The sequence below is a fragment of the Cydia splendana genome, chromosome Z (genome assembly GCF_910591565.1).
Source record: "Cydia splendana chromosome Z, ilCydSple1.2, whole genome shotgun sequence".
Classification (NCBI taxonomy): domain Eukaryota; kingdom Metazoa; phylum Arthropoda; class Insecta; order Lepidoptera; family Tortricidae; genus Cydia; species Cydia splendana.
In genome coordinates this window covers 16048125-16075928 of record NC_085987.1, presented here as the reverse complement: position 1 = coordinate 16075928, position 27804 = coordinate 16048125, and the positions used below count along the sequence as shown (strand labels likewise).

General features: G+C 37.9%; 1 protein-coding gene and 1 pseudogene across 1 annotated transcript; both read right to left on the bottom strand.

Annotated features, from left to right (window-relative positions):
- Positions 1-10671: 10671 nt before the first annotated feature.
- Positions 10672-10784, bottom strand: LOC134805380 (U6 spliceosomal RNA; annotated as a pseudogene).
- A 4085-nt stretch (positions 10785-14869) lies between these two features.
- Positions 14870-19067, bottom strand: LOC134805345 (uncharacterized). Its single transcript, XM_063778681.1, has 6 exons — positions 18972-19067; positions 18180-18435; positions 17941-18074; positions 17519-17582; positions 16378-16492; positions 14870-15077 (listed from the first exon to the last, which is right to left on the bottom strand). Exons 1-6 carry the CDS (start codon positions 19042-19044, stop codon positions 14892-14894), a joined length of 828 nt encoding a protein of 275 aa, XP_063634751.1. The 5' UTR covers positions 19045-19067; the 3' UTR covers positions 14870-14891.
- Positions 19068-27804: the final 8737 nt, after the last annotated feature.

The window sequence follows — 27804 nt, the reverse complement described above, 5'->3', positions numbered from 1 at the left end:
TTACAAATTTTCAGAATCAGTTGAGAAATGTAATCTGCAAAGGAGAACATACAAAAGCATTTTTGCCCAAGCTGAAACGGAGACCTTTGCTAACGCTCGGCCAATGATGGTTTAGGTACACCTATAAAAAATGGTTGTCCCTGCTGTAATTTTAATATCTTTATATTTCAACCGGTATAGTTTTACCTTCAAAAATAATCGGTAGGTATCGCTAAACAATAGTACTTATACGTTCACGAAATCGGTATCTGCATAACTTGATTATTAGTAGACTATTAGTTATTACTATTAGTTAGATTGTTAGTTAGTAAACTAACCTGGAAAATAATCTCAAAATCACCGAAACATTTATGTACAGTCACCTGCAATAATATGTTACGTCATTAGCGCCAACTTTGCCTCCAGGGAAACTTTGCCCAAAACGACAATTTTAAACAAATTCGTTAATGTAGAAAAATTTATAATAGTTATGGCCACCCTGCTGTTTTTAGTAGAAAATTGGTTATATTTGTGACAAAGTATATGCCAAACTTGTGCATAACTTGACTTGGGAATTTTGAGCGTGTTGTCTAATATAGGGTATATTTCGGCGGGCAAAAAATTTATAAATAATGAATGCAAGTAGAAAAAATTGAGAACCCTTTGACAAATATTTCCGGGTTTCAGTTATAACACATGAAGCATAGATTATGTCTATTGAGATTTAAACTAAAAAGGCCTAAATACACAAAAGTTTTAGCGGTGGGCAAAGTAATCCGGTAATTTGGCATCCATACCAACATTTCCCACCACCAAAAACGGATTAGGGTTGTCACTTTCATCTAATTTACCTAACTTCGCAAGTAAAAGAAGGTTATGTTTGTACACTAAAATAAGTTTATAAATATATACTGTATTTAATTTGTCTTATTATCCTTTATTTAGATGTTTTATCCCGTTAACGAATGAAAACGCAACAAAAATCATATTTTAGGTCATTAAACTGTTGTAACAGATTTTCTCAAAAGTGACAACCCTAGCCTTTGTAAAATGCTTAGGCGAGCCTTATTTGGAAATGGGCAAAAACGGGTAGGCAACATTGCCCAGCAAATTTATTTAAAAGTTTTTACACTTATCGCTAAGTTATTAACAGGGAATGGTAGGATTGCCCAAAACCTTTAAGTGATCCTTAGACATCATCATCATACGAGCTGTATTTAAATACCAAATTGACGTGGGCAATGTTGGCCAAAACCCCAGATATTTTTTTATTTGCCCGCCCTCTAAAACGCAAAAAAATGGGTAAAAACACGATAAAAAAGTCATATTATATTTTCTTCACATAAACTGATGCGTTTGATCACAATGGACGTGCTGAGCAAAAAAAGTCATATGATGTATTTTTTTTGAGAAATTCGTGTTTAAAAAAAAGCGGACAAAGTTGGTGATAATGAGTAATGACGGTACCTACTCTTCGAAGGCCGCAAAAATATGTGACATGCTCTTATGGTTCTACAAATAAGATCGTGTCAGATATTTTTGCGGCCTTCGTTGTGTAACATAAATTGCAGGCAGGAATAATTATTTTATTTAGTTTCTACGAAAGTTTCAAGTTTAGTACGAAAATACTTCAGATATGCAATATGCACAAAATGTAGACCTAATCGAAATAAAACATTGCTTTTTATAGTAAATTTATAAAACATTCGATACATAGGTATACATAACAATAACCAGGCCACAACGCTATTAGCCTGTAAGCTTCATCTCGGTCTCCAAAGCCGCAAAAACTTGCTAGTACTTAGTGCTGGTCTAGCGTTATTTTTTCTTGAAGATTTTCAGAGAACAGCACGTACACGCATTATACATATAGACGGAACGAACGGCATAATCATAATAATTTATTCGTCGCAATCCATGGTATTACAGATCTAGATACAAGACTTTCAGGTATTACTTATACGAATTACATAACTCTTCCTGTTAATAGGCAATATTTTAATATAAAAGTTCTATAATGTAATACAAGATTACAGTTGTCATCAAAATTCATTGACATACAGAAGTCAAATACGTTTTTAAAATGACGCAAAATGATACCAGCATAATAAAAATTGATCCCAATCAGTAAAGATGAGTCTTTAAACTTTTTTCATTTTAAGCGAGTTTTGAAGGAACATAATACTTAAATTCGACTGTAATCGTATTGTTTTAAGATAGTTTACTGCGGTTTTCAACAATAATGACCCGTAAATAACAGCAAATGAAATTTAAATGAGACGCGAGCTGATATTTATGTACCCTATTTTTTGAAATACATTTTATCTACTGGTATGCTTTCTCGTGTGCGTATATGATTTAATGTCAATATAATTGTCAAAAGCAAGAAAATCAAGCTGTCATTTTCATTTGAAGAAGTACACGTGTGCTCCGGTGTAGCCCCAACGGGCATCTGACTTGAAGAAGAATTTTGAGTGATGTCGTCAATGTATGGAAATTGTTCGAAAGTTTACATTTGAGATTGAATTTCTGTGTTGTCTTTGTGAGTAAAAATATAAATCGATAATAAATTGGTAGCTGAATTATCTAGCTTCCAAAATCATACAATAATTCAATTACTGTCAAAGACAAAATTGTTTTGCTTCTGTCTCAAACGGAACTCCATATTTTGATTTTTTGATACTTTTAGTGTCGATTTGTAGAGAATAACAGCAAATTAAAAATATAATGGCATGAAGAGTCGGTACACGGTTTCTTCGTGAATAAATTAACGTGTAATTTAATGCAATTATCAAACATTTATTGAACAAATTATGGTTACAAAGTGAGGTCTAAATCGAAAACGTCATATACCGGCCCCTTAAGAGGTCCTTAATTAAACCAAAATAAATTAATTAATTAAATATATATGTAATCACATCAACTTATTCATAATAATAATTTAATGAAAAAATAAAATGAATTATGTATTTTTGTGTGACATGTTTATTCATATTACTTAATTCTAATTATTATTTTTAATTATGCTTAGGACATGAATTGTTTTCAAATTATCAAACTAGAGTTAAGTACTCTCACCGACATTTAAATTCAAATTATAACATTGTTCACCAAACTATAATTATGGAATGATGCATGTATGTAAGATTAAGGAAATAAAGAGGCTTTTTTATTTTTATTTTTTATTTTATTTATTTATTTATTATCTTCGATTCAGAGAGAATACTAGGTTAGGAAGAGTAGGAAGCTATTTTATGTAATTATTTTATAAAATTATGCATCGAATGGTTTGCTAGCAACTATAGTTTCCCCAATTTGTTCCCCGTACCTATAATAGAAGTGGATAAGTTTAAATGGTACATTTTAATAAGGTGATAAAATAAGAGGTGAAAAAAAACGTACTTCAAATTCAATTTCTCTTAAACAATACTAACCTTAATAAACGTTAAGTATCAGAATTTCACATTTTTTGTTGTTTTTTACTAAAAAAGCGAATAAAAATATGATAAACCCTAATTCCGGAACCAGTTCCGGAATTACGGAATTGGAGTCCAATATCGAAAATCAGTTCCGGAATTGGAAACCATCCGATATTGCAAGGCCTACTATCTGTGTTTTTCTAATAATTATCTGGTGATTTATTTCATGCATGGTGTAAAATAATTTATTTTAAATACAGTATAATACCCTATTAATCTCGTAAATAATTACGACAATGTGCGAAGTCGACGTGTACCGTTGTATAACGAAAAACTGCAATGTTTACAACTCCTAAACAAATGTAAACAGATTAGGAGGTTGGTGCTCTATAAATATTTTGATACTTAGCATTTAGCATATTTGGCGTAGTACTTATGTATTTTTTTTGGTGATGGATTAATATTACGGTATTATCGAGCTAGGTCTTATTTACACTACATTTCAATTTTCGCCTTGTTACAATGGTATACAGGGTGATCAATCCAAATGGGTCAGTATGGAGAAGTCAGAAACTATGAGAGATAGCGAAATCTGTTCTTAGGAACCATGGCTTCGATTTAAGATTTAATAATAATGGCATTCAATTTTTTTTTTATCTTTCATACATAACCGGGATTCGAACTTGGTCAATATTCTTGTTGTTTGTTTGTATGGCAACTTTTAAACGATGCGTGATAGGTGGGGGGTGCTCGACCTAATATCATAGAGGGCCCTGAGAGAAAACAAACTACATTAAAAAAAATCAAAATGGCCGACTTTTTTTATTATTTTTCAAGTTGGTCCGAGCGCGCTGAGATTTGGCATGCGGTGAGCCTGGGGGCCCAAGATTACCATGTCAAAAATTTTTTTTGGAAGAATCCAAAATGGCGGCGAACACGGGCAAAGTCAAATTCCCAAGTAGGTTAAGCGAGCCCGAAGGGCGAGCTTCAGCCCGGGAGGCCGAAGGCCGACCCCGGCGGAAGGCCGAAGGCCTGGAGCCTCCACCCCGACTCCCAAAACGCGAGGCCGAAGGCCGAGCTGCGTGAATGCGGTGCTTCCAAGCGTTCTACCAAGTCAACTGTCTTGATGAGCGAAGCCGACGGGCCGAATGCCCGACGGCGAAACATCGAGGCTTGCGAAGGCCAAAGGCCGAGCTCCGCGTAGGGCCGAAGGCCCGAAGCATCACACGAGAGGGGGAAGTTGGAGCTTAAACACGACCCAACACTTTTCCTATTGGGAGTCGCGTTTTGGGAGTCGGGGTGGAGGCTCCGGGCCTTCGGCCCTCCGCCGCGGTCGGCCTTCGGCCTCCCGGCCTGAAGCTCGTGCTTGGCTACTTGGAAATTTGACCTTGCCCGTATCCGCCGCCATTTTTGATTTTTCCAAAAATTTTTTTTACATGGTAATTTGGGCTCCCAGGCTCACCGCATGCCAAATCTCAGCGCGCTTGGACCAACTTGAAATAATTAAAAAAAAAAGTCGGCTATTTTGAATTTTTTTTAATGTAGTTTGTTTTGTCTCGGGGCCCTCTATGATATTTGGTCGAGCACCCCCCACCTATCACAACAAATACTACACGCAATTACATAAAGAATATTGACCAGGTTCGAATCCCGGTTATGTATGATAGATTTAAAAAAAAATTGAATGCCATTATTATTATTAAATCTAAAATCGAAGCCATGGTTCCTAAGAACAGATTTCGCTATCTCTTATAGTTTCTGACTTCTCCATACTGACCCATTTGGATTGATCACCCTGTATAGTGAGAAAGTGTTAACATATGTGTTTATCGTTGACTGTACTTTACATAGTGGTAGAAATTATGTAAGCTGACTTTGAGTGCATGTCAACGTTTATTTAACTTATATCCTTAGGGAGACGTTATCTCTCCGAAACTGTTTACTGCCGTAATGGAAGACGCCTTCAAGCTCCTGGAATGGGAAGGACTTGGCATCAACATCAACGGCGAATACATCACTCACCTTCGGTTTGCCGACGATATCGTAGTCATGGCAAAGTCGATGGAGGAACTCAGCATGATGCTCGATGACCTCAACCGAGTTTCACAACGGGTGGGCTTGAAAATGAACATGGACAAGACGAAACTTATGTCAAATGCCAATGTTGTGCCCATCCCAGTCTCTGTTGGGAACTCGGTACTCGAAGTTGTTGACTCGTACATCTACCTAGGACAAGTAGTCCAATTAGGTAGGTCCAACTTCGAGAAAGAGGTCAACCGCCGAATCCAACTCGGTTGGGCAGCGTTCGGGAAACTACGTAATGTCTTTTCGTCCGACATACCTCAGTGCCTCAAGACGAAAGTCTTTAATCAATGTGTGTTACCAGTGATGACTTACGGCTCCGAAACGTGGTCTTTCACTATCGGCCTCATCTCAAAACTCAAAGTCGCTCAACGAGCTATGGAGAGGGCTATGCTCGGAGTTTCTCTACGTGATCGAATCAGAAATGAGGAGATCCGTAGACGAACTAAAGTCACCGACATAGCCCACCGGATTAGCAAGCTAAAGTGGCAATGGGCAGGCCACATTGCACGCAGAGAAGATGGCCGATGGGGTCGAAAAGTGCTCGAGTGGAGACCACGGACTAGCAAGCGCAGCGTAGGACGTCCACCCACAAGATGGACAGACGATCTTGTTAAGGTCGCCGGAAGACGCTGGATGCGGGTCGCTTCCAACCGGCACGTATGGAGGTCCAAGGGGGAGGCCTATGTTCAGCAGTGGACGTCTTATGGCTGAGATGATGATGATGATCCTTAGGTACCTTACGTGAGCACAGAAAATCAAAAATATTTTCTAGTATCAAAACTATAATTCCTGCTACACAAAGTGTGACCAGCACAAGATTTTTTGAATTTCCCACCAGTCATTTGTGTAATATTTCAGTAGCCAGACAATACTGAACACTGTGAAAGAAAAGTAAAACAAACTGAGAAGGAAAAAGAATGACTTTTAACATAATAAAAAGAAATTTAAGTTACTAGTCTAATTTATGATTGTGTGTGTGTATGTGTGGGTGCTTATGAATATGGATGTGTTGTGTGTGTATGTGTGTGATTGAGTGCGTATGTTTATGTCCATGAGTATGAAGGTTTGTATCAGTATGGTATCCTTATGAGGTTTTCAGTCTCTGAGTAGGATAGGTGCATCAAACTGTTTAATAATAGTTTTTTTGTTTGAATTACTGAGTTTTCCTGAAATTTATAGAGCCTAATTAAGCGATTGTAAATACGGGGATACAGGAAGATTGCGAAGCGGTGAGAAAATGAAGTCTTGACGTAGTAGTGTAGTAAATGAAGCAAGTGGTTGTATGGAGACCCATGCATTAATTTCTCAGTCGATGAAATTTTGCTAGGTTATTGTATAGCATGAGCCGAGACTAACATATAAATATCCAAAAAAAAAACACTCCTAAGTTAGGTAAAAACACAAATCTGATTATATATTGAACCGAGTAATTGCTCAGTCCAAAATTATTTTACAAAATAAGTTATTTGTATCAGTATGTGATACTAGAAAAAAATCTAAAAGTTTTGTCAAACATGAGAATATTTTTTTATGATAATTCCTTTTTTTGCCGCTCTTTTTCTACGGAAAATTGCTCTGTCATGTTTTTCTTCTTATATGATCTTTGAATATAATTTGGCGCAGTGGGTAAGAAAATCCAAAAAAAATGTGTACCCAAATGTATGTATTATAGAACTATTAAAAACTGAGAGTGGAAAATTTTTAGATTTTCATTTTGTAGGTATAAAACGGCAATAAAATGGCATTCCAGTGAAAAAATTAGACTGAGCAATTTTCCGGTCCAAGACACGCCAAAAAATTATATTTTATTAATACTGGGATTTCTGCTGGGTTATTTTTTTGATATTTCATATATTGTTGCAATACGTTACATGAAAATGTCCGGTGAAGAAAGTTTGAACGGAGCATTTTTCCGTAAAAAGTTATTAACGATTTAAGACTTTAGGTATTTACTTTAATTCTATTATTATTATTCTTTGGAAATTTATAGAATACTTTTTATTTATTGATACTCTATCATACTGTAAAGTTTTTTCTGGCTGAGGAATTACTGCGGGGTCCACTACCTTTATTTACTACACTATAGGCCCCGTTCGCACTGCAGTTTTTTCGACGCGCGTTAAAAAAGCGTTTGAATGACACAAATTGATAACCATGTATGTATTCACACGAAGGCGGTTTTTAAGCGCGGCGCTTTTTTATCGAGCGCTGTTCGATTTTCGGCGTTGAGCGTTGGCCGTTAATTGAATTGATCATACGGAACTCCGTGTATCTGTTATCACAAGCGTTAAAAAAGCGCCGGCGCTGCTGTCAGTTGGCTGTCAAGCTTCAATTTTTGGTGTCAATCGTCAAAATTATTATTAGTTTCACCTTAAAAATGTCAACTTATTCTCCAGGAAAGATACGGTTACGTTAAACATTAATTAGTAATAGGCAATTTTTTTTATTCCTGTTCTTTAGATCATTTTAAGATACTTTATTTTCGAATCCAACAAACTTTCTCTCAGGAAGTAGGTAAAAAAAAATAGTTTAAAAAAAGAGCCGTTCTTGTTTGTTAAAAATAGTAATAGTATTTTTAGTTTGTAAACGTGACGAAAATAATATTTATAATGAGTCGACAATGGAATCAGCCAAAATATTTACACGGAAGATAACTAATTCAATAAATGGCGGGGCCTCACGGATATACGTCGTAACTAGATGGAAAAAAAAGTAATAATTAGGTTTTTGATTGAATTACCATAAAACTACCTCATTAAGCTATTTATCCGAGAATCCTACATCAATATTATTTGTATTACTTGTATATATATTTACGCCTTAAACATGCTAGAAAAAATGGTTATAGATATAATTTCTTGCAGACTTTGTTCTGATAACGTTCAAAGTGATATTCAATACATAATCACACAAAAATATGGTCAATGTAATAATTAAGTGCATTTTAACAAATTCGCTAAATGAAACTACCAAATTTGAACTCTTTGCGCTAATGCTAAGGATTACATTTCCTTGCGGCGCGCGGGGACAGTTTCAATGCGGGCGGTGGCGGGAGTTCGTGCCAAGGACGCGTGGATAGTATGTGGGTAAGTATGTACTTACCTACAAGTTGCTTCAAGTGACAGGCCAATTCGAACGTACGCGGGCGTCTCGCTTGCACCAAATATTTGTGAGGTCCAAGTCTAAGCAAAATGAAAGCGCGCGTGAATGATAGCTAATTAAAAATAACTGATATAATTTCCAATATTATTTTAATATTGGTTGATGTTCAAATTATATTCTTAATTATATACGTCAATTATGACCCACTACAAAAATAAAAATTGCGCATGACTATCGTTCTTATTTAATTTCAGAATGGCATCAAGTGGCATTATAAAAGGAATACTTATTATCGTAGTCATTTGACAGTTTTGGTGACACTTTCACATTCTGTCACAGCGAAGTGTGTAGGCCCACTCTTTAATTTATATTCAAGTTTATCCAACAACTTTGTCAGTAGAAAAAGGCGCGAAATTCAAATTTTCTATGAGACAATAACCCTTCGCGCCTAAGCGTCTGTAAATGGCTTGACAGACTTATATTTTTCAACAAACGTATTATATTGACTATTTCGTGCTCTTTCTATTCATAGTTTACGTTCCTAGGTTCCATAATAAGTATAACATAGTATAATAAGAGTCGACGTCAAAGATATGTTTACACTTTTGCACCTTACTCCTTTGTTTAAGGCGAAAAGTACGGCTTTAAAATGACAGCGTTTTACACAAAAATAAAACGCTAATTAAATAACTTACCATATTCGGAACCTAAGAATAATATTGAGAGTGGCAACACTGTCGTAAGGTCGTATTGTCTTTTTCTAGCATATACGTCCCTCTCTCCCCCACACTCCCACCTCAGAGGCAGGTTGCTTTGTCAGTTATACAAGGCAAATTTTCAAGTCATTGTCTCAAAATTATACATATTTGTACCATGCAAGATTAAAACTTTAGGTTCCGAATAGAGATGCACCGGATATTCGGTTACTATGCGGCCCTTATTTTAATATCCGGACGGATACCGAATAGTAATCTACTATCCGGCCGGATACCGGATTGATTGATTTCGGAATATAATAGAAATATAAATAATTTTATTCGTGAGCACAAACACAAAATAATAATCGTACTAGATTATTATTTTAAAACAATTTAAACGTTCCATTCACTAGCACGCGCTCTAATTTCGTACCTAGATATGAGTCCGCGCGAAAGGTTCATTACGAAACAGGTCAAAACTTGCACAATGCGCACCTGAAAAACCGGAATGTAGGTATATTTCCGCCGGCCGAATATTCGGCGGCCGGATACCGAATATTCGGCCTATAGTCAGGCCGTACATCCGGTATCCTGTATCCGGCCAAACAGAGAGAGATATTTAGTAAAGTATACAATTTGATAGGTACATTTTGAAAAATTAACATAGGTATATATGCCATTAAATAAATAAATAAATATTATAGGAAAATTTTACACAGATCGACCTAGTCCCACAGTAAGCTCAATAAGGCTTGTGTTGTGGGTACTAAACGACGAAATATATAATATACACATATGTATAAATACTTATACTGTGACCAAAATTCATATATTAATATTGATTAATTTAAAAAGTAGTACGAGGGCTGCTACTTATGTATCCGGAATCCGGGACAATAACATTTTCAAACGCTTTATCTGACCTCCATGGTACATGCTACATGGTACATAGAAAACATCCATAACTCAGGAACAAATATTTGTGATGAACACACAAATAAATGCCCTTACCAGGATTCGAACCCGGGACCTCCTGCTTCTTAGGCAGGGTCACTACCGACTAGACTAGGAGACTGTTAGCTTATGCCCCTGATAGCCATTATATTGTGATACTAACTTTACATTTTATATACGTACTAAACGTGCTTATAAATGTTCAAAGAGAATAAGTGAGTCACCACATACTTAATTATATATATGTGAAGTGTAATTAAATCCAAAATACCACAAGCACATATAACAACTACATGTAAAAGTTCTTTTCCTTAACCTTTTAAGCTATAGGTAAGTAAGTACCTGCTAAATTATTTATTTAAGTACCTACCTACATTTTGGCCAATATTTTTTTCAAAATCAAAGATCTAGTTGGAGAGAAATAAGTAGGTAGATAAAGAGTGAAATACTTCACGATTTCGTATGTCATTCTTGCGCAGAGCCATGCTAATCTCTCTCTATTTCTAGTCAAATTTAAGTATATGAATTATGAATTGCCGAAGTACTCACCCACATGACCCACAAAAATAAATACAAGGTTTGCGATGTAGGTTTGTTCGTTATCTTGTATCCCTCAGAGCGGAAACAGAAGCCGACTTCGTCGACTCCTAAGCGGATACACGTTATTTATTAGCACGTTTATTACAAAAAGTTAATTTTGCTATATTATACTAACCCTGAACGGGATAAAAAGACAAATTGCTGATAGATACTTAGACAGATCAAACCTCCTCGCCATATCATGGTCTACCTTAATACGTAGGTTCTACGTAACGCGTATTAACTAGCCGTACCATTCGTATTCGAAAACACAAATCACTTGAAACCTGAAGGGTATGCCATTCACCATTTAAGTATTCAAATTTCAAACCTTATTATACACACACAAAGATTTAAATTAACAGGACTCAGAAGAGACTTAACGTAGGTATAACATTGAATTCTAATGGTGACACATGCACGCTTTACTAACTCGATGTGTTTTCTAAGATATGCACTTCAGTATTTTCATTGGCATAGCCACGGTGCGCGCAGGCAGCCTTTGAAAACACTTTTTACATCACTATTCCAGATCGTTTTTATTTGCTAGATAATTTAACGGACAACTAAATTTAATTATTTATTTCGAACGGCATAAGCCGTTAGAAATTATTTTTCACCACACCAGCTCGGAAAGGCTTACTTTGCACTTAAATAACTGATAGCAAAGTTACATTTTATTCACAAGCGAGGCAAAGTAATCAAATGCAAATTTTGAGTTGTTTTCTTATGTTTGCTGGTAGAATTGACTTTTAAATCATGATTTTGGATGATAAATACATATTTAATAACATTATTAGTATTTGATTTTGTTTGATATTTTACATTTAATATTTGCTTCGGGTTGGTGTGATGAAAAATTTTGTGTTTCACTTGGGGCAAATTTTGTTTAACCGTCGTGCTTTGAAACCCTCGCAACGCTCAAGATTCCATGTTTCGAATCTTTTGCTTGCTCGAGTATCAATATTAGCACGAGCGGTTAAAGAACAACTTTGCCCCCTTGTAAAATAAATAACTATATTGATGTAGTCAGCTAAACTGGGGTACAAATTCAAAAACTCACCAGCAGTTTAGCTTCACGACCTTCCAGATGGAAAAACAGCAAGCAATGACTTGAAAATTTGCCTTGTATAACTGACAAAGCAACCTGCCTGTGTGGTGGGAGTGTAGGAGAGAGGAACGTATATGCTAGAAAAGGGCAATACGACCTACGACAGTATTGCCACTCTCAATTAGAGATGCAACGGATAGTATCAGGCCGCCGAATATTCGGCCGGCAGGTTTTAACCTGTTTCGTGGTGAACGTTGGCGCGGACTCATTTCTATGTTCGAAATTAGTAGGTGCCTACGCGTGCAAGTGAGTGGATGTTTAAATTGTTTTGAAATAATAAACGAGTAAGTACGACATGACCGTGACTGTTTCTTAAATCCAATTTGTTTACTCTGAAATCAAGCAAAGTTTAATTTGGAGATTGACCCCAATTTCATTTCTTATCAAATCGGTCGATTTGATCATCCCGTCTGGACTCCACTTAATAGGCGTAACACATTACCGCACCGTTCAAGGTCACGGTGCGCCAAACCATAGCCTGATGTCATGTGGGTATGTACTTAGTCCAAAATTATGTTATTTACTTATTATGTTATTTATTTGCATTGAACGTTAAATCTGAACCAATTCGATTACTATTCTATAGTGAAACACATTCAGCTTGACTAGAAAAAGCGCGGCAAATTTATAACATGTAGGCGCGAAGAGTTGACATCCCTAAGAAAATTTTAATTTCGCGTCTTTTTCTGCTATCAAATTGGGTGTGTTTCAGTATTATAGCCCTATATAATTGGCCTATTATTGTATTAAATTTAACGCGCACGCAAAGACGGAAAGCCTGCAATTACATAAAATTGACTTTCTTATTTACAGCACTCTTGCCCAGATTAAAGCTGATAATTAGTTCGAATCTAGTCTGCCATATTTTTTACGTTCACTGGTCTTGACCGAGTAAATAGAAAATATACTAAATACTTTTTTTTAATATTCGCGCTCGGGGCGATGGAAGTTTCATCGTTCCGTCGCCCCGCTCCATGCAACGACTAATCGCGTTAGCTCGCTGGCTCGTGCGCGGCAACTTTAAAGCAACGATAACGTTTTTGATGTTTTTTTGTGTTACGAATCATATTTCAAGGCGATTTTTACAGTATTCGACGAAAAAGAACTCATAATGAAAATCCCATATGATATTGATCTATTACCATTTTTAACCAGGCATTTAATGCACAACCCCATAAAACCCACCATACGGTATTATTTAGTGTACGATTAAATTGCAACGCTTGTACTTATTATAATTTGGAAATAATGAGAGAAAAAATAGCCAATTACCATTTTTGCGGATGGAAATATACTGAATTTAATAAAAACCGTAGGTTACTTACTTTAAATGTAGGATACATAATTATTTTTTGTGTGATACATGCTTAATGTTATAAAGCGAATATTTCTCTATGAGTATAAATTTAAAAAAAGTTATTAATATTTTTTTCAAATTTTCTGTGAATTTTTATATTTTTACTTTTTTTTAAATACCTAAATGTAATATATTTATTTGGATTATGTGTCGACGTAATCACTAGATTTATTATCTGTCCCTTACACCGAAAAGTTCAGCTATTACTAATTATTTCCATTCTGTCATACTAGCCGACCGTATCTTTCTTGGAGTATTATGCTTACTAATTCCTGAAATATTCAAGCTATATTCAAATAATACGTCGTAATAGCAAATAAAGTATGGCTTTGCTGGGATGCGTACGTGGCAGTACGGCTCACAAGTGATTTTTAAGCGTTCATATGAACACAAATATTAGAAACGGTAAAAAAGCGCAGACGTCGGGTTTTAACGCTACGCTTTTTAAGCTGTCGTGCGAATGGGGCCTGAGGTCTTCAAAAAACCGCTTGAATCTGTCTGCACTCTAAATTCGATTTAACGACCAAGGAGGCTTAAAGTCGAAAATCCAACAACGCTTGATAAAAAGCGCCACCGCTGTTGTGTGAATAAATATGCATGTATCCATTTGTGTCATTCAAACGCTTTTTTAACGCGCGTTGTAAAAGCGCCCGTGGGAATGGGGGCTAAGGCGTGTCCACTACTATCCACTAGAGTCAGGCCAAGAATAGTCTGCAGCGGATTTGATAGCCCTCGCAGTGCAAGTGTTATTTTAAACGTCAAACTTCTATGAAATTATGACGTATAAATGACACTTGTACTGCGTGGGCTATCAAATCCGCTGCAGACTTTTTATGGACCGACTCTAGTCAATTTTTCGCCAATCTGATTAAATTCCTCGGTCGAATCAGGACGTGCGGACGCAAACGCTAATTTCGCTCGCCGAATTCAACCGCCGATAATGACCGATATTACAGATAAAATGAGGTGCGGACGCAAAAATACCAATTTGTGATGCCAGTATTTTCGTTCTGGGGCATTTTTTCCAATTTATGCTCTAATATCTCTAGATCTCGGCTCTAATATCACCATAAATCTAAAATTGGTGATTAAATTGGAGATTGACGCCAATTTCATTTCTGATCAAATCTGTCGATTTGATCATCACGTCTGGATACCGCTTAAAGCCCGCTGCACACTCGTGCGCAAATCGCCTCGCGAAGCCGCGAACGCGAGTGTGTAGTCGATTACGCAAATCTGTGGAGGGGGCTCTATATACTTATATGCTATCTAACTATAATATTACGAAAGCAAAATAATGTAAATAGTCGTATTTGATTCATAATTCATACATATTTGCCGTAACTTATTGTCACGTTTGTATAATGACGACGCCGTTTGTAAAGGCTGATTCTTACAATTTGATTGCGACAATATACTACACTATTGTTATCAACAGGTGTTCTGCCTTAGATAGGTAATTATTAATTAGTAAAAAATGATTAAGTAATCAGGTTTAACGATTTCTTTATTATTCACTATTGATAACTTGATAAGACACGAGTAAAGTTTAAGTAGCCAAGAGAACATAGATCTACATCGGTTCTATATAATTTGTTCCCCTTATTTTAGTCCAAAATATCTGCTAAAGTGTAATCCTTAAGCACTTCGTTGATGACGTCGAACAGTTCTTCGCTAAGCAGTTTGCTCAGGTTTTGCATCTCGTTTTGCACCACGTCTCGGGTGATGCTTTGTACGAAGTGGTTGATTAAATTGTTGAGTACATTGGAACCCAGCATGCCTTCGATACGGATCTGTTGAAAGAAAAGGTAATCGATATAAAGGCAACTGTCTCTCACCATATGCAATATGGCCGATGGAGAAAAAAAAATATAGGTACTCGTAAATAATAATACGACGGCAGTTTCAGGGGCCCATCTAGTCAGCGGCAAGTCACCAACTCACCACCTGCCTCGATAACGTGTAAAACATTATTATGACAGGTGTCCAACCTCTATACAATAAAATAACCCACACCCAGTCTCTTTGTCCACCCAAACTTCAATCCATATACCGTTATACAGTTCACATTTTCTACAATAGTCCCAATGCCTGCTGTGACCGGTTCATATGTGTCTATTGTTGCGACTGCGAACGGGTTCCAGCAATTCGTTAGCAGGCGCAAGCGTTCTATTCTACATGACATTAAAACTCTCTAAGGGGCCTCTACACGTGTTGTGCGGTGTTGGATCTATATCCCCACGCAAGCTTATCAAAAGACTGGGATTTATAGGCCCGTGAAATCCAAGGAGATACAAATAATAATTCAGCATATATATGTAAATACTAGCTTTTGCCCGCGACTTGGCGTGGAATTATTAATTTAGGTAGGTAGCTATTATTTTATTCAATCTGCGTTTTGTTGATTCCCCATGCAAACTTCAACCACCCATTTCACCCCCTTAAAGTGTGGTTTCTTGAATGAAAACTACCCTTTGTCCTTCCCCGGGACTCAAACTATCTCTATACCAAATTTCAACTAAATCGTGCACCAGCGCCGGTGCTACACCGCGCGGGCGGGACAGTTCCTATTGACAAAGTTTGTTGTGCAGTTGTTTTTAAGTCCCCATACAAAATTCCATCCCTTTAATGGCTCTACACGATGGGCCAGCGCCGGCCACTCCAAGGGACGCAGCCATGCGGTAGAATGAGATAGCAATATCACTTGCTCCCTCTAACGCATAAATGCGTCCCTTGGATTGGACGGCGCTGGCCCATCGTGTAGAGGAGCCATAAGGGATGATTTCTGGGATAAAATCCTATGTCCTTCCTCGGGACTCAAACAATCTCTATACCAAATTTCATCTAAATCGGTTCAGCGGTTTAAGCGTGAAGAGGTAACAGGCAGACAGACAGACTTCCTTTTATTATAATATTAGTATGGATTAAATTTGTTTAACAATGGGATCATAGTTATTGTTTACCCTTTATGATATTTGATGTTTGAAAAGCCACGCAACGCTCCAGATTTCAATCTCTGCTTTTAATGAATGAAGAGAGCCGCTCCGAGGTGTGGTGAAAAATACTTAAAATAATGGTCAATATGTCACTTACATTGACGTCTTGGATGTCAATCTTGATATTCAGTTCTCGAAGCAGCAGATGTCCACCTAGGAGATTGGTCCCGAGCCTCAAGTCCACGCCGACCTCCAAGCGGTTGATAAAAACTCTACAAAACAAAATGGCAGTCAGTTTATACATTTCAATAGTTATTTGTTTTGCAAGGGGGCAAAGTTGTTGTTTAACGGTCGTGCTAATATACCCGAGCAAGCGAAAGATTCAAAAAATAAAATCACGAGCGTAGCGAGTGGCTCGAAAAATGGAATCTTGAGCGTTGCGAGGGTTTCAAAGCACGAGGGTCAAACAAGCTGTCAGTGATAAACTAAACAAACAATGGCGATTGTGTGAACTTTACAGGCCACGGTACGCCACGATGGTTTCCTTTGAAGTGTGCCAAAAAACCGACAACTTCCCGATTGCCCACCATGGCTGACAAACTGACGGCCAGTCGTCCGCCATTGTATACCATTGCCCCCTGTACACAATGGCGAAGGCGTGGCATGGCCCATCCTTCACCACTGTGTACTGGGGCCTTAACATGCATTTAGACTTATTACCCTAGAGTACCTACATATTTGTATTGTATTTTTGTATAGAAATACAATTCAAATATGTAGGTACTCTTTATTGCACACCTCAATAAAAGAAAACAATACAAAAGAAAACAGAAATAATAGCAGAGGTAAACAGCTGGCTGTCTTATCGCTAAAAAGCCAACCTTTGGGTACCTATGTTTCCCTGAAATAAGATTAAGTATTTTTAAACAAATGACCCCTGCAACCGTGCATAGAGCTCTACGCGCCTATGCTGTCTGAGCCCGTCACCACGTAACTTAAGGATCCGAAGCAAGTCAAGGGTCTCTTAGATATAATCTATAAAATTTGCTCCGGGTTTTTCCTGAGGCAAAGGTTGTCGATCGCAGTCCAACGCGGCAACGCAGCGAGCGTGATGGGCACCTTTGCGTCGGGGGCAGCCCGGGACGGGCTTCAGTAGGCAATTTTTTTTATTCTTATTTAGTTTATATTTATATTTAAGCTTAGTTTTTAATTAGTTTTATGTTTAGTATATGTATTATTTTAATTATGAAATAAATTTATTATCATCTATAAAATCATTTGTATTAGTATTTACTTGCCTGTAATTGCCGCCAGCTCTATGGAGAATCAGGAATCCGAGTCTAGCCTCAGCCTCGTAATTACCTGAACAACAATAATAATATTATCTACCAATATCATTATCTACTATTAGTAGCCGTAATACCAACTGGTGACTGAGGTCATAATGCCATCTCTTTCACCCTTGGTTGGTCTTAACAAGTATAAAGGAAGACAGCATTATGACCTCAGTCGCCAGTTGGTATTACGGTGAGTATAGAGTATAGTATAGTATTTCGGGTTATACATATGCTACCAAGCTTCAAAAACGTTCAATTAATTGTGGTGGATGGCACAGGTCGTTGTTTTTTGGGGACCCGGGCTTGGCAGTTAAATTCAAATCGATATTTCCAATATTGATGAGATACCTACCTAGTAAATTATCAATTATCCTGAAATGTACCTGTAAACGTTAACCAGGGCACAGTTACGTGCAGTCCCACGGTGAGGCGCAAAGGGGAGAAGGTTACATCGTCCACCACGTACCATCGCAAACCGTCCAAGTGGAAGTAAGGGATCACGAAGTTTGCTCGTGTACTGCAACAAGTTTTTTATACAATATATACCTACCTGTGTATTAATAGTCATAACATCTACGTCTTCAGTAAATATATAATCGAATAATACATTGTGTTAACATACCCAGGAGCAATATCAACAGCTACGGGGCCTAAAGGCCCTAGAATCAGGGGATCCAAGATTGGAAAATTATCATTGCCATTGATAACGACATCCCTGAATGACTCCAGTAGTATTCGGATTCTATTTTCGAAAGCATTTCGTGCAACCGTATCCATTGCATCTAATTCGGTTGCTATCAACTGATCGTCCTTGGAGAACACGTTGTCTCGAGCCAACATATTTACTTGCAAATCGTTAACTCCGATTCGGTTTGCCTCTAAAATTTTGAAATATTTATATTTTAAAACATTACCATCCATCCTGCTTATAGGTAACTTAATTATTTCTTATAATTTGGCAATCCAATTTGTCAGTGGAAATTCAAAAATGTTATGGTTAGATCGACCCTTCCGCCGAAATGTTTCAAACTTGTCGCCTTAAACTACATACTAATAAAGTTGGCTTGCCAAACTATAATGAACTATGTACCTATTTTGCTACATCCTTTCCATGGTCCATGTATGTAACATCTGTACCTGGTATGCAAATAAAGATCTCTATCTATATTTCTAAAGCTATAGTTCTAGCTAAGGAAAATTATGACAACTATACACACAAACACTCGAAACTCTCGAACTTTGTAAGTAGATACTTACAAAGTAACCCCATTTTAGTCTTTCGAGAAAATATCTATTCAGAGCATAGTCTAAGGAACTGCAAATTTGAGCGGGATACTAAATGAACATTCTCGTACAACCGTAACCAGAAGGCTGTGCTCTACCTACCTATTTATATACCAACACAAAGTCTTACCGGATTTTTGATGGATACTACCGGCGTGTGCCCATGCACACAGTAGCAATGGAACCACAAACATGGCTTTCATTTTTACGTCCTGTTATTATCCTGTAATTTTAATAAATTGTACAGTTTTATAAATAAAATACCGTCAAGATCATAAATAGGCATGGCTCCGGCGACACTCGAAATTAACTTAGGTTTGGTAAACCAAATTGTCAGTAGAAAAAAGGTGCGAGTGTTAAAATCTCTCCGGGAGATCGATCCCCTTGCGCCTAAATTTTTTCAGACGCCCATTTCTACTGACAAATTGGTTTGCCAGACTATAAGTATATATTTGATTGAACATCTCAACATCTTATAAATCTACAATTAGTCAATAGATAGAATTTACCTGGTTTATTTAATTCTAGTAGTTCTCCTCAATTGGTAATATTATCGATTAATACCTCTTTAAATATGTTTTGTATGTTCATCAATCAGATTCATGATAAGATAAAATATTTTACATACCTAGCAAAACTCAAATAACAAACAAAGTCAAGTTGCTACTCCACAAAAACATTTAATTGGTTCATTTGATTAACTATGGATATGCCAAATAATACAAAAAAAATTAACATTTGACAAAAATGGTAATTTACAATATTAACCCTATATAAGGCTTGCATATGTCGGAAATTATGCAAATAGTGGAATCCTATCACATCGAACACAGTTCAAAATTATGAGCGAATATATCTTGAACTCTGATTAAGTATTATGTTATGAAAAATACTAGTCTTTAATAGAATGCATGTGCCTATACCTACGCATATAAATAAAAATAATATTATTAACGTCATGCTCTCCAACAACCCCACATTGCTCTTTCTGCCTTCCGCATCTTACTTTGTTGTAACTGGACAGTGACAGACTTAATTTGTGAGAAAGACGACAAGAAGATCATATAATGGCAATGCAAACATGGCTTAACGAGTTTTTTTTAAATAATTAAGTACTTAATTAATAACAAAAACCGGGCAAGTGCGAGTCGGACTCGCGCACGAAGGGTTCCGTACCATAATGAAAAAAAAACGAAAAAAAAAAACGGTCACCCATCCAAGTACTGACCACACCCGACGTTGCTTAACTTTGGTCAAAAATCACGTTTGTTGTATGGGAGCCCCATTTAAATCTTTATTTTATTCTGTTTTTAGTATTTGTTGTTATAGCGGCAACAGAAATACATCATCTGTGAAAATTTCAACTGTCTAGCTATCACGGTTCGTGAGATACAGCCTGGTGACAGACGGACGGACGGACGGACGGACGGACGGACGGACGGACGGACGGACAGCGAAGTCTTAGTAATAGGGTCCCGTTTTACCTTTTGGGTACGGAACCCTAAAAAGGACGCTGGACAGCTTGTGGCGAGCTAGCTGTTGGGGAGTAGTAGTAGTGAGTAACTCACGTACCTGAGTGTTCCTGGGGAGTTCTGTCACCCGAAGGAGGATGGGTGGGTTGTGGGTTATCTGCCTCTGGCTTGCCTTGGCCGGCCGGCCAGAGTGGAGTCGTTAGAGCTATAAGCTCCAGGAGTGGATGCAGATGCTTAAGACGCTAGTTGCTAACAGCCACTGGGTAGAAATCGGCGCACTCTGTGTCATGGGGCACACAGTGCCTCTGCGTGCAGCAAGGGCTGGCACATCATTGTAGAACATACACATAGAAAACATATCTGGATACAGAACAGAGTCAAAAAGTTAAGCAATGCTCCTCTTGTATAATAAATAGCGAAGTATTCGGAATTTTGGAATTCTATTAAATCCCAACATACTTATATACCTAATATTAATATAACATTAAATATTATAAATACGCAAGTAACTCTGTCTATCTGTCTGTTTACTCCGTCTTTTGATGGAGAATGATAATACGATATGGATAGTTTATATTAATAATCATCATCATCCGCTCAGACGAAGTCGCGGGCAGAAACTAGGTTGTAATATAATCGCAAACATCATCCTACCCTACAAAAGTTTTGTTAAACCTTTTTATTACCTATTTGTAATAAGAACACTCATGGTTTTTGATATTTGTATTTTTTATATTCATATGTTTTTTAAGTGTCATTCTAACGTATCTTCTCAGTGTGTAACGTATTACTCTGTACGCTCTTTATTAAATTATTTCAATATATTCCACGGATTGTACTCCTATTTTAATAGGTTATGAGTGCCCGTACTACGCTGCGAAAAAAGTTTAATAAGTACGAGAAATATGGATTCTCCATCGACGTCTACACATACTCATATAACGTTCTCGAAGCTACACGGAAGCAAGAACTTCAATAACTGGTTATTCAGTATTCAGTGTTTGCTCACCGATCAAGGACTCTGGGAGGTCTGCACAAAAGAAGACGAACTTACAGACCCCATAGAAAAGCAAAAAGACGCTCGTGCTCGAGCAAAGATTTGCCTGTCCTGCAATGAAAACGTGTACCCGGTCATAAGGTCAGCTAAAACTGCGTTTGAAACACTACAATGCCTAAAAAAGGCTTATGCAGATAGCGGCCTGACAAGAAGACTGGCTTTGATGCGGAAGTTACTATCCAACAAATATGATGGTAACATGGAAGAATATGTGAACAAATCGCTGGCTACTCAACAGGAACTCCAAGGCATTGACGCATCGGTCGAAGACGAGTTTCTGGCTATCGTGATGCTCACCGGCCTGCCAGAAGAGTTTAAGCCATTAGTGATGACCTTGGAACACGCTAATACACAGATAACATCGGAAAACGTCGTGACGGCTCTCCTAAAGGAAGACTCTCGTGCCGTCAGCGCTGCATCCGGCAGTACCCAGCCTGCACCTGTCAAACAAGGACCAGCAAACGTGCTGCAAGCCCGCTCGTCGAAGACGAAATCTAAATTATTTTGTAAATATTGCAAAAAATTAGGGCATGTAGTTTCTGAGTGTAGGAAAATTAACAAAAACAAGAATGATTCGGCGGTCAAGTCATTTAATACATCTGAATTCACCCTTTCATCCTGTTTCCCTCTCATTCCTCCTACAGCCACAGGTTCTCGGGACTGGTATATTGATTCTGGTGCGACTTCCCACATGAGCAACCGGAGAGATTGGTTCTCCGCCATGTCACCCCACATGATGCCCATCACAGTCGCAAACAATGACCAGATTTCAAACCATGGAAAAGGTACTGTAAATATGTATATATCTGACAATGTAAATAGTATTAGTGACGTTTTGTACATCCCTGGCCTAGCCACTAATCTTCTATCGGTTTACAAATTAACCGATAAAGGTTACGAAGTTTTGTTTACTTCAAAAGGCGCGAGTATCATTCCAGAGAATGGCTGTCAAGTGACAAAACCTGTCATTGCCACAGGCTCTATACATAAAGGTATGTTTAGACTTGATGTCAGTTCAAATAATACTCCTCACCAAGGCCTATTGACTTCCTTGAAACGATGTGATCCTTCAAAATTGTACATGTGTTGTCCGTTCCCAGACGAGATTGCCAGTAATTAACATCAAAATATTTTACTACAGCAACATTGCTAGAACTGGCTTTGTCTATAGATACGATTTCTAGGAACAAATCAAATTATTTTATCAAATATATTTTGATTTGTATTTTATGAAGTAGTCATATGTAAATTATTATTTATTTTTTGATATATGTATATTATTATCTATTATATTTCAGTTTGTCTTTGTCTATGTTCATAAAATCTACGAAGGGTAGACGTGCCTCTACCCTCCTTAATAAAATAAAAAAAAATCTTTGTCAATTGGCCTCTTTGATAGGCCTTGATTTGGGTCTGGCCGGTAAGAACATAGACATGATAAAAGTCTGTAATGTCAATGCTGTCATTTAAGTCATTTAATGCAAAAATATCAATTTTCATATAAAACGATTTATTCACTTGAAATATATTTATTTACCTATTAATTTTAAAAATAAAAACTATTCATATGTACGAGCAACATATCTAAATGCGTCTTCGCGCAGACTTAGTTAAATTTAAACCGTTGTCTCTCTTCCTTCCTTGCTGTATGTATCCGGCAATGGCGACTTTATCAACAATTCTTATCCGGATTATGGAAAGCCCTAATGTGTGTGTGGAAACCGTTGTAGTAAATCAGAAACAGCGATAATTTCAAGGTAAGATATACATTAATCTTTAAATAAAAATGAGCGTGCTAATCACCAAATTCAAATATAATAATTTAATCTTACTATCCCCGTAAGTCCCGCGGACGCTATATCGTGTCCGAAATTATAATCAAGATTCAACATAGATGTAAAACCCCACATTGTTTAAGCTGGTAACCCTAGGAATTAGCGACGTTAGTAATTAGGAAGATAGATTATTGTTTAATTTTTTGACTATTTTGTTTTAGAAAGTGAATCAGCAGATGGCTTGAGCGTGAGATAATAATATAATCCTGGGCCGTCATATGATTTCTTGGAAAAAGCTCAGAAGGGCACGTATCTGCCGCGTATCCAAACTAGTTTCCCGGTGACCAAGAACGCTGCGCGGAGCTGTGTCAAGCAGAAAATGTCCGATAACCGGATAGATGTAATAACAACTTGTAACCATTTGCCATATCAGTGTATGTATTCATATGTATTATGAAAATATTTATATCTTAATAATACGTAACTTTTTGTTACCTTTTATATTTCACGAATTTCTGAATATAGTACCTAATCATTATCTTTTAACGTATTTTTTTACTTATTTGTGAAATGCTAATTTAAGAGCCCAACAACGTGCACACTAGCGCCACTGCTAAATAATCGTGATTATTTAAATTTAACGACATGTATTTAAAAAAGGGGCCGCTACGGACTGTATTGTGTATTTAGGTACCTTTTGAATACATCAAACTAGATTTTATGTTGCTGGATTCGTCGATCTATGAGCTCAAAACAAAAACGGCCGTTTTAAGTTTGGACGGGTAGATTGACGAATCCAATAACATAAAAACTAGTTTAATGTATTCAGCAGTGGCGCTAGTGTGCACGTTGATGGGCTCTTAAAAACCTGACCCCAACAAAAAAGAAAAAAATACAAAAAGAAATTCCCTCTCTGGGATTCGAACCCAGGACCATTAGCTTCCTGAACTGGATTACTGCCAATACCCGCTAGGCTAAACGGGTTGTCAATTCTAATTACAATGGTATCCTACCAGAGCGCTAGTAGTATAAACGAACTTTTGAAAGGGACATTTTTTTGTATGGAGTTATCGTTCTTCTCCTAGTGAGTATTATATTCTTTGCTCCTCACGCACTTTGCACTGGCACCAAGGAGTCCGCAATGCTTTGGCATAGACGCCTTTCTCATATAAATGCCAAAACTTTAAACATTCTCAAAAATAAGCATGTTGGCGTTGACTTTCAAAAAGGTTTGCATGAACCATGTGTTCCGTGCCTACAAGGCAAACTTTCTAAGAAACCTTTTTACAAGTCTACGAGTAGGTCGAATTGCGTATTGGAACTCATTCATTCCGACCTATGCGGTCCAATGAGTACGCAATCGTTTGGCGGAGCTCTATACTTACTAACCTTTACGGATGACTTTAGTCGAAAAACCTTCGGCTATCTTTTGAAAAGAAAAGATGAGGTCTTCGGTAAGTTCGTAGAGTTTAAGCATCTACTAGAGAACCAAACGGGGCAGAAGATCAAGGTCCTGAGATCAGACAATGGAGGCGAGTATGTCAACCATGATCTGTCTACGTTCCTGAAGGAGAACGGGATTGTCCATCAGACCACAGTTCCGTACAACCCTGAGATGAACGGGATCTCGGAACGCGCAAATCGCACGATCATTGAAAAGGCGAGATGCATGCTCCAGGACTCGCAGCTGCCGAAAGCATATTGGGGAGAAGCGGTAAACACGGCGATTTATATCAAAAATCACGTGCCAACGCAAGCCCTGAAGAACCGCGTATTCCGGAGGAGATGTGGTCCGGTAAAAAGGTAAACCTGTCACACCTCAAAGTCTTTGGCTGTGAAGCTCATGTTCTTGTACCAAAAGGAAAACGTACAAAGCTTGACGCCAAGACTCAGAAATGCATCTTCGTAGGCTACGCGACGGAAAGTAAAGCTTACCGTCTCGTCAATCCCCAAAACCCTCGAGCGATTATTATTGCTAGAGACGTAGTCTTCATAGAAGACAAGCTCAAGGCAGAACCCACCCCAAATCCCAACCCCACCGAGTTGGAACCTCCGTCTCAACCAACACAACAAGTCCTAGTCCCTATTTCTGATCCTGATCCGACATCACAGTACCATATACAGCTTGATGTCCAGCCCGAATCTTTAGTTCCAGACCAACCTGAACCTGCGCCCGCCGAACCTGAAATGGAACGTCGTGAGAACCCTGAACCAGCAGAAGCAGTACCCGTTCCCGAAGAAGAACCGGAGCGAAGATACCCTGCTAGGGACAGACGACCTCCTGAGCGATACATACAGGTTTGCGCAGTCAACATGACATCTGATCTGGAACCTGAGACATTTAAGGAAGTATCAGACCATCCGCAAAAGCAAGAATGGCTTGAAGCGATGAAAGCTGAGTATGAGTCTCTCCAAAAACATAAAACCTGGATTATTGTTGATAGACCCAAGGATCGAAAGACGACAAAGTGCAAGTGGGTCTTTAAACTAAAAAAAGGACACAAGTGGACAGGTTGTGAAGTATAAAGCCAGACTTGTAGCCAAAGGGTTCACCCAAGTTGCAGGGGTAGACTACGGAGAAACTTTTTCGCCCGTAGCAAGGTTGTCATCTGTACGGTTACTAATGGCATATGCGGCGGAACTAAACTGTCAAGTTGACCACCTCGACGTGGAAACTGCTTTTTTGAATGGTGATTTGGAAGAGGAAATTTATATGGAACAGCCTGAAGGTTTCTCTGCCGATTCGAAGAATAAAGTCTGTTTATTGAAGAAGTCGCTTTATGGCTTAAAGCAAGCTCCACGTCAGTGGAATAAGAAAGTGTGCGAAGCTATGGCCACTTTATCGCTTACACAAGCATCAACGGAACACTGCATGTACTACACGAGATATAACAACGATTTTCTAGTTGTAGCAGTATTCGTCGACGACTTTTTCATCCTGTCAAACAGCGAAAAATTGAAAACCAACTTTAAAAACGACCTCAAGGAATTGTTTACGGTCAAGGATCTGGGACCTGTCAAAGACTGCCTCGGAATGAGGGTTTCCCAGAACAAAGGTCGTATAACCCTTGATCAGTCACACTATATTGACAAACTTTTAGAAAAATATAATATGACGGATGCCATCACCGTCACTACACCGATGGAACCTGGCCTAAAGCTAACCCTTCCCACGCAGGAAGAAGAAATTGATGTTCCCTACAGAGAACTTATCGGCTCGCTAATGTATATAGCAATTGGAACTCGGCCCGATATTGCGCATACAGTCTCGTACCTATCCCAATTTAACACACATTACGGGGGAATACACTGGAAAGCCGCAAAAAGAGTTCTCAGATACCTAAAAGGTACAAAGGACATGAGGTTAGCTTACACGCGTAATGGTCATAACAACGTCGTGGGATATTCGGATGCCGACTTTGGAAACAGCATCATTGATCGTAGGTCCTATACTGGATATGTCTTTCTGGTTTGTGGAGGGCCAATCTCTTGGGAAGCTCGCAAGCAACGTACAGTCGCCCTTTCAACAACAGAGGCTACTCAGCCTCACATGGCGTTAGCTGAAGCCTGCAAGGAGGCCATTTACCTAAAAACGCTCATACAGGAGGTATTCAATTTCGCTCATCCCATGACCATTCATTCAGACAATCAGAGTTCCATTAAACTTGCACATAATAGCACTTATCACGCCCGCACCAAGCACATCGACATCAAACATCACTTCATCCGTGACGCACTATCACACCATAATCTGCACCTAAGGTTCATTCCTACTAATGATATGGTCGCCGACATTTTAACCAAACCTTTGGCTAAAATAAAACATTTTAAGTGTACAAATGCTTTAGGTTTAGGTGTACATAGTAGGTATTAGTGTGTGTATAGTCAGTGATAGTTAGATTGTATATACAGGGTGATTTTTTTTGTGCTATATTTTATTATGTGTACAGTTTACTTTGTTCAGTATGAATATATACAGGGTGTTCATATTACGGGGGGGTGTTAAACCTTTTTATTACCTATTTGTAATAAGAACACTCATGGTTTTTGATATTTGTATTTTTTATATTCATATGTTTTTTAAGTGTCATTCTAACGTATCTTCTCAGTGTGTAACGTATTACTCTGTACGCTCTTTATTAAATTATTTCAATATATTCCACGGATTGTACTCCTATTTTAATAAGTTTCTCGGCCCTCCCAAGAATCGGCCTTGGCTGGTTAAGAAACTTAAAGCCCCCTCACACTCGTGCGTGAATCGCGGCGCGAAACCGCGAACGCGAGTGTGGAGCGGGCTTAAGGTGTAACATTTTACCATTTCCCGTTTATCATTGCGATCTGTTAACCAATATAGCAACTAGACTATATCCTCACTAGGAGAATTATAGTGAGTATTGTATTATTTTTAAAGATTCTATAGTCTGGCAAAAAAGAGTAGAAATTAAAAAGTGGCAACACTGTAGTGTCGTCCCGTTTTCTTTAAATTGGTTTGAAAGGGACAGTGCTGCCACTTTTTAATTTCTACTCTTTTTTGCCAGAGTGTACTGTGTAGTTAAAACTAGAAGCGAGTGAAAAAACATACCTCAAACACAACTCTATCTGGTTTGACAGTGTTGACACTGTTGACGTTACTATCATCTTTGACCGGCGACAGGACGA

Bases quoted from the DNA above. Each gene is read 5' to 3' on its own strand.
- LOC134805345 (XM_063778681.1), bottom strand. From the start codon at position 19,044: ATGAAAGCCATGTTTGTGGTTCCATTGCTACTGTGTGCATGGGCACAC. The intron at 18,436-18,971 runs GTAAGACTTTGT...TCAAAATTTTAG, and splicing joins TAGTATCCATCAAAAATCCG to AGGCAAACCGAATCGGAGTT. The intron at 17,583-17,940 runs GTACATTTCAGG...ATTGTTGTTCAG, and splicing joins GCCCTGGTTAACGTTTACAG to GTAATTACGAGGCTGAGGCT.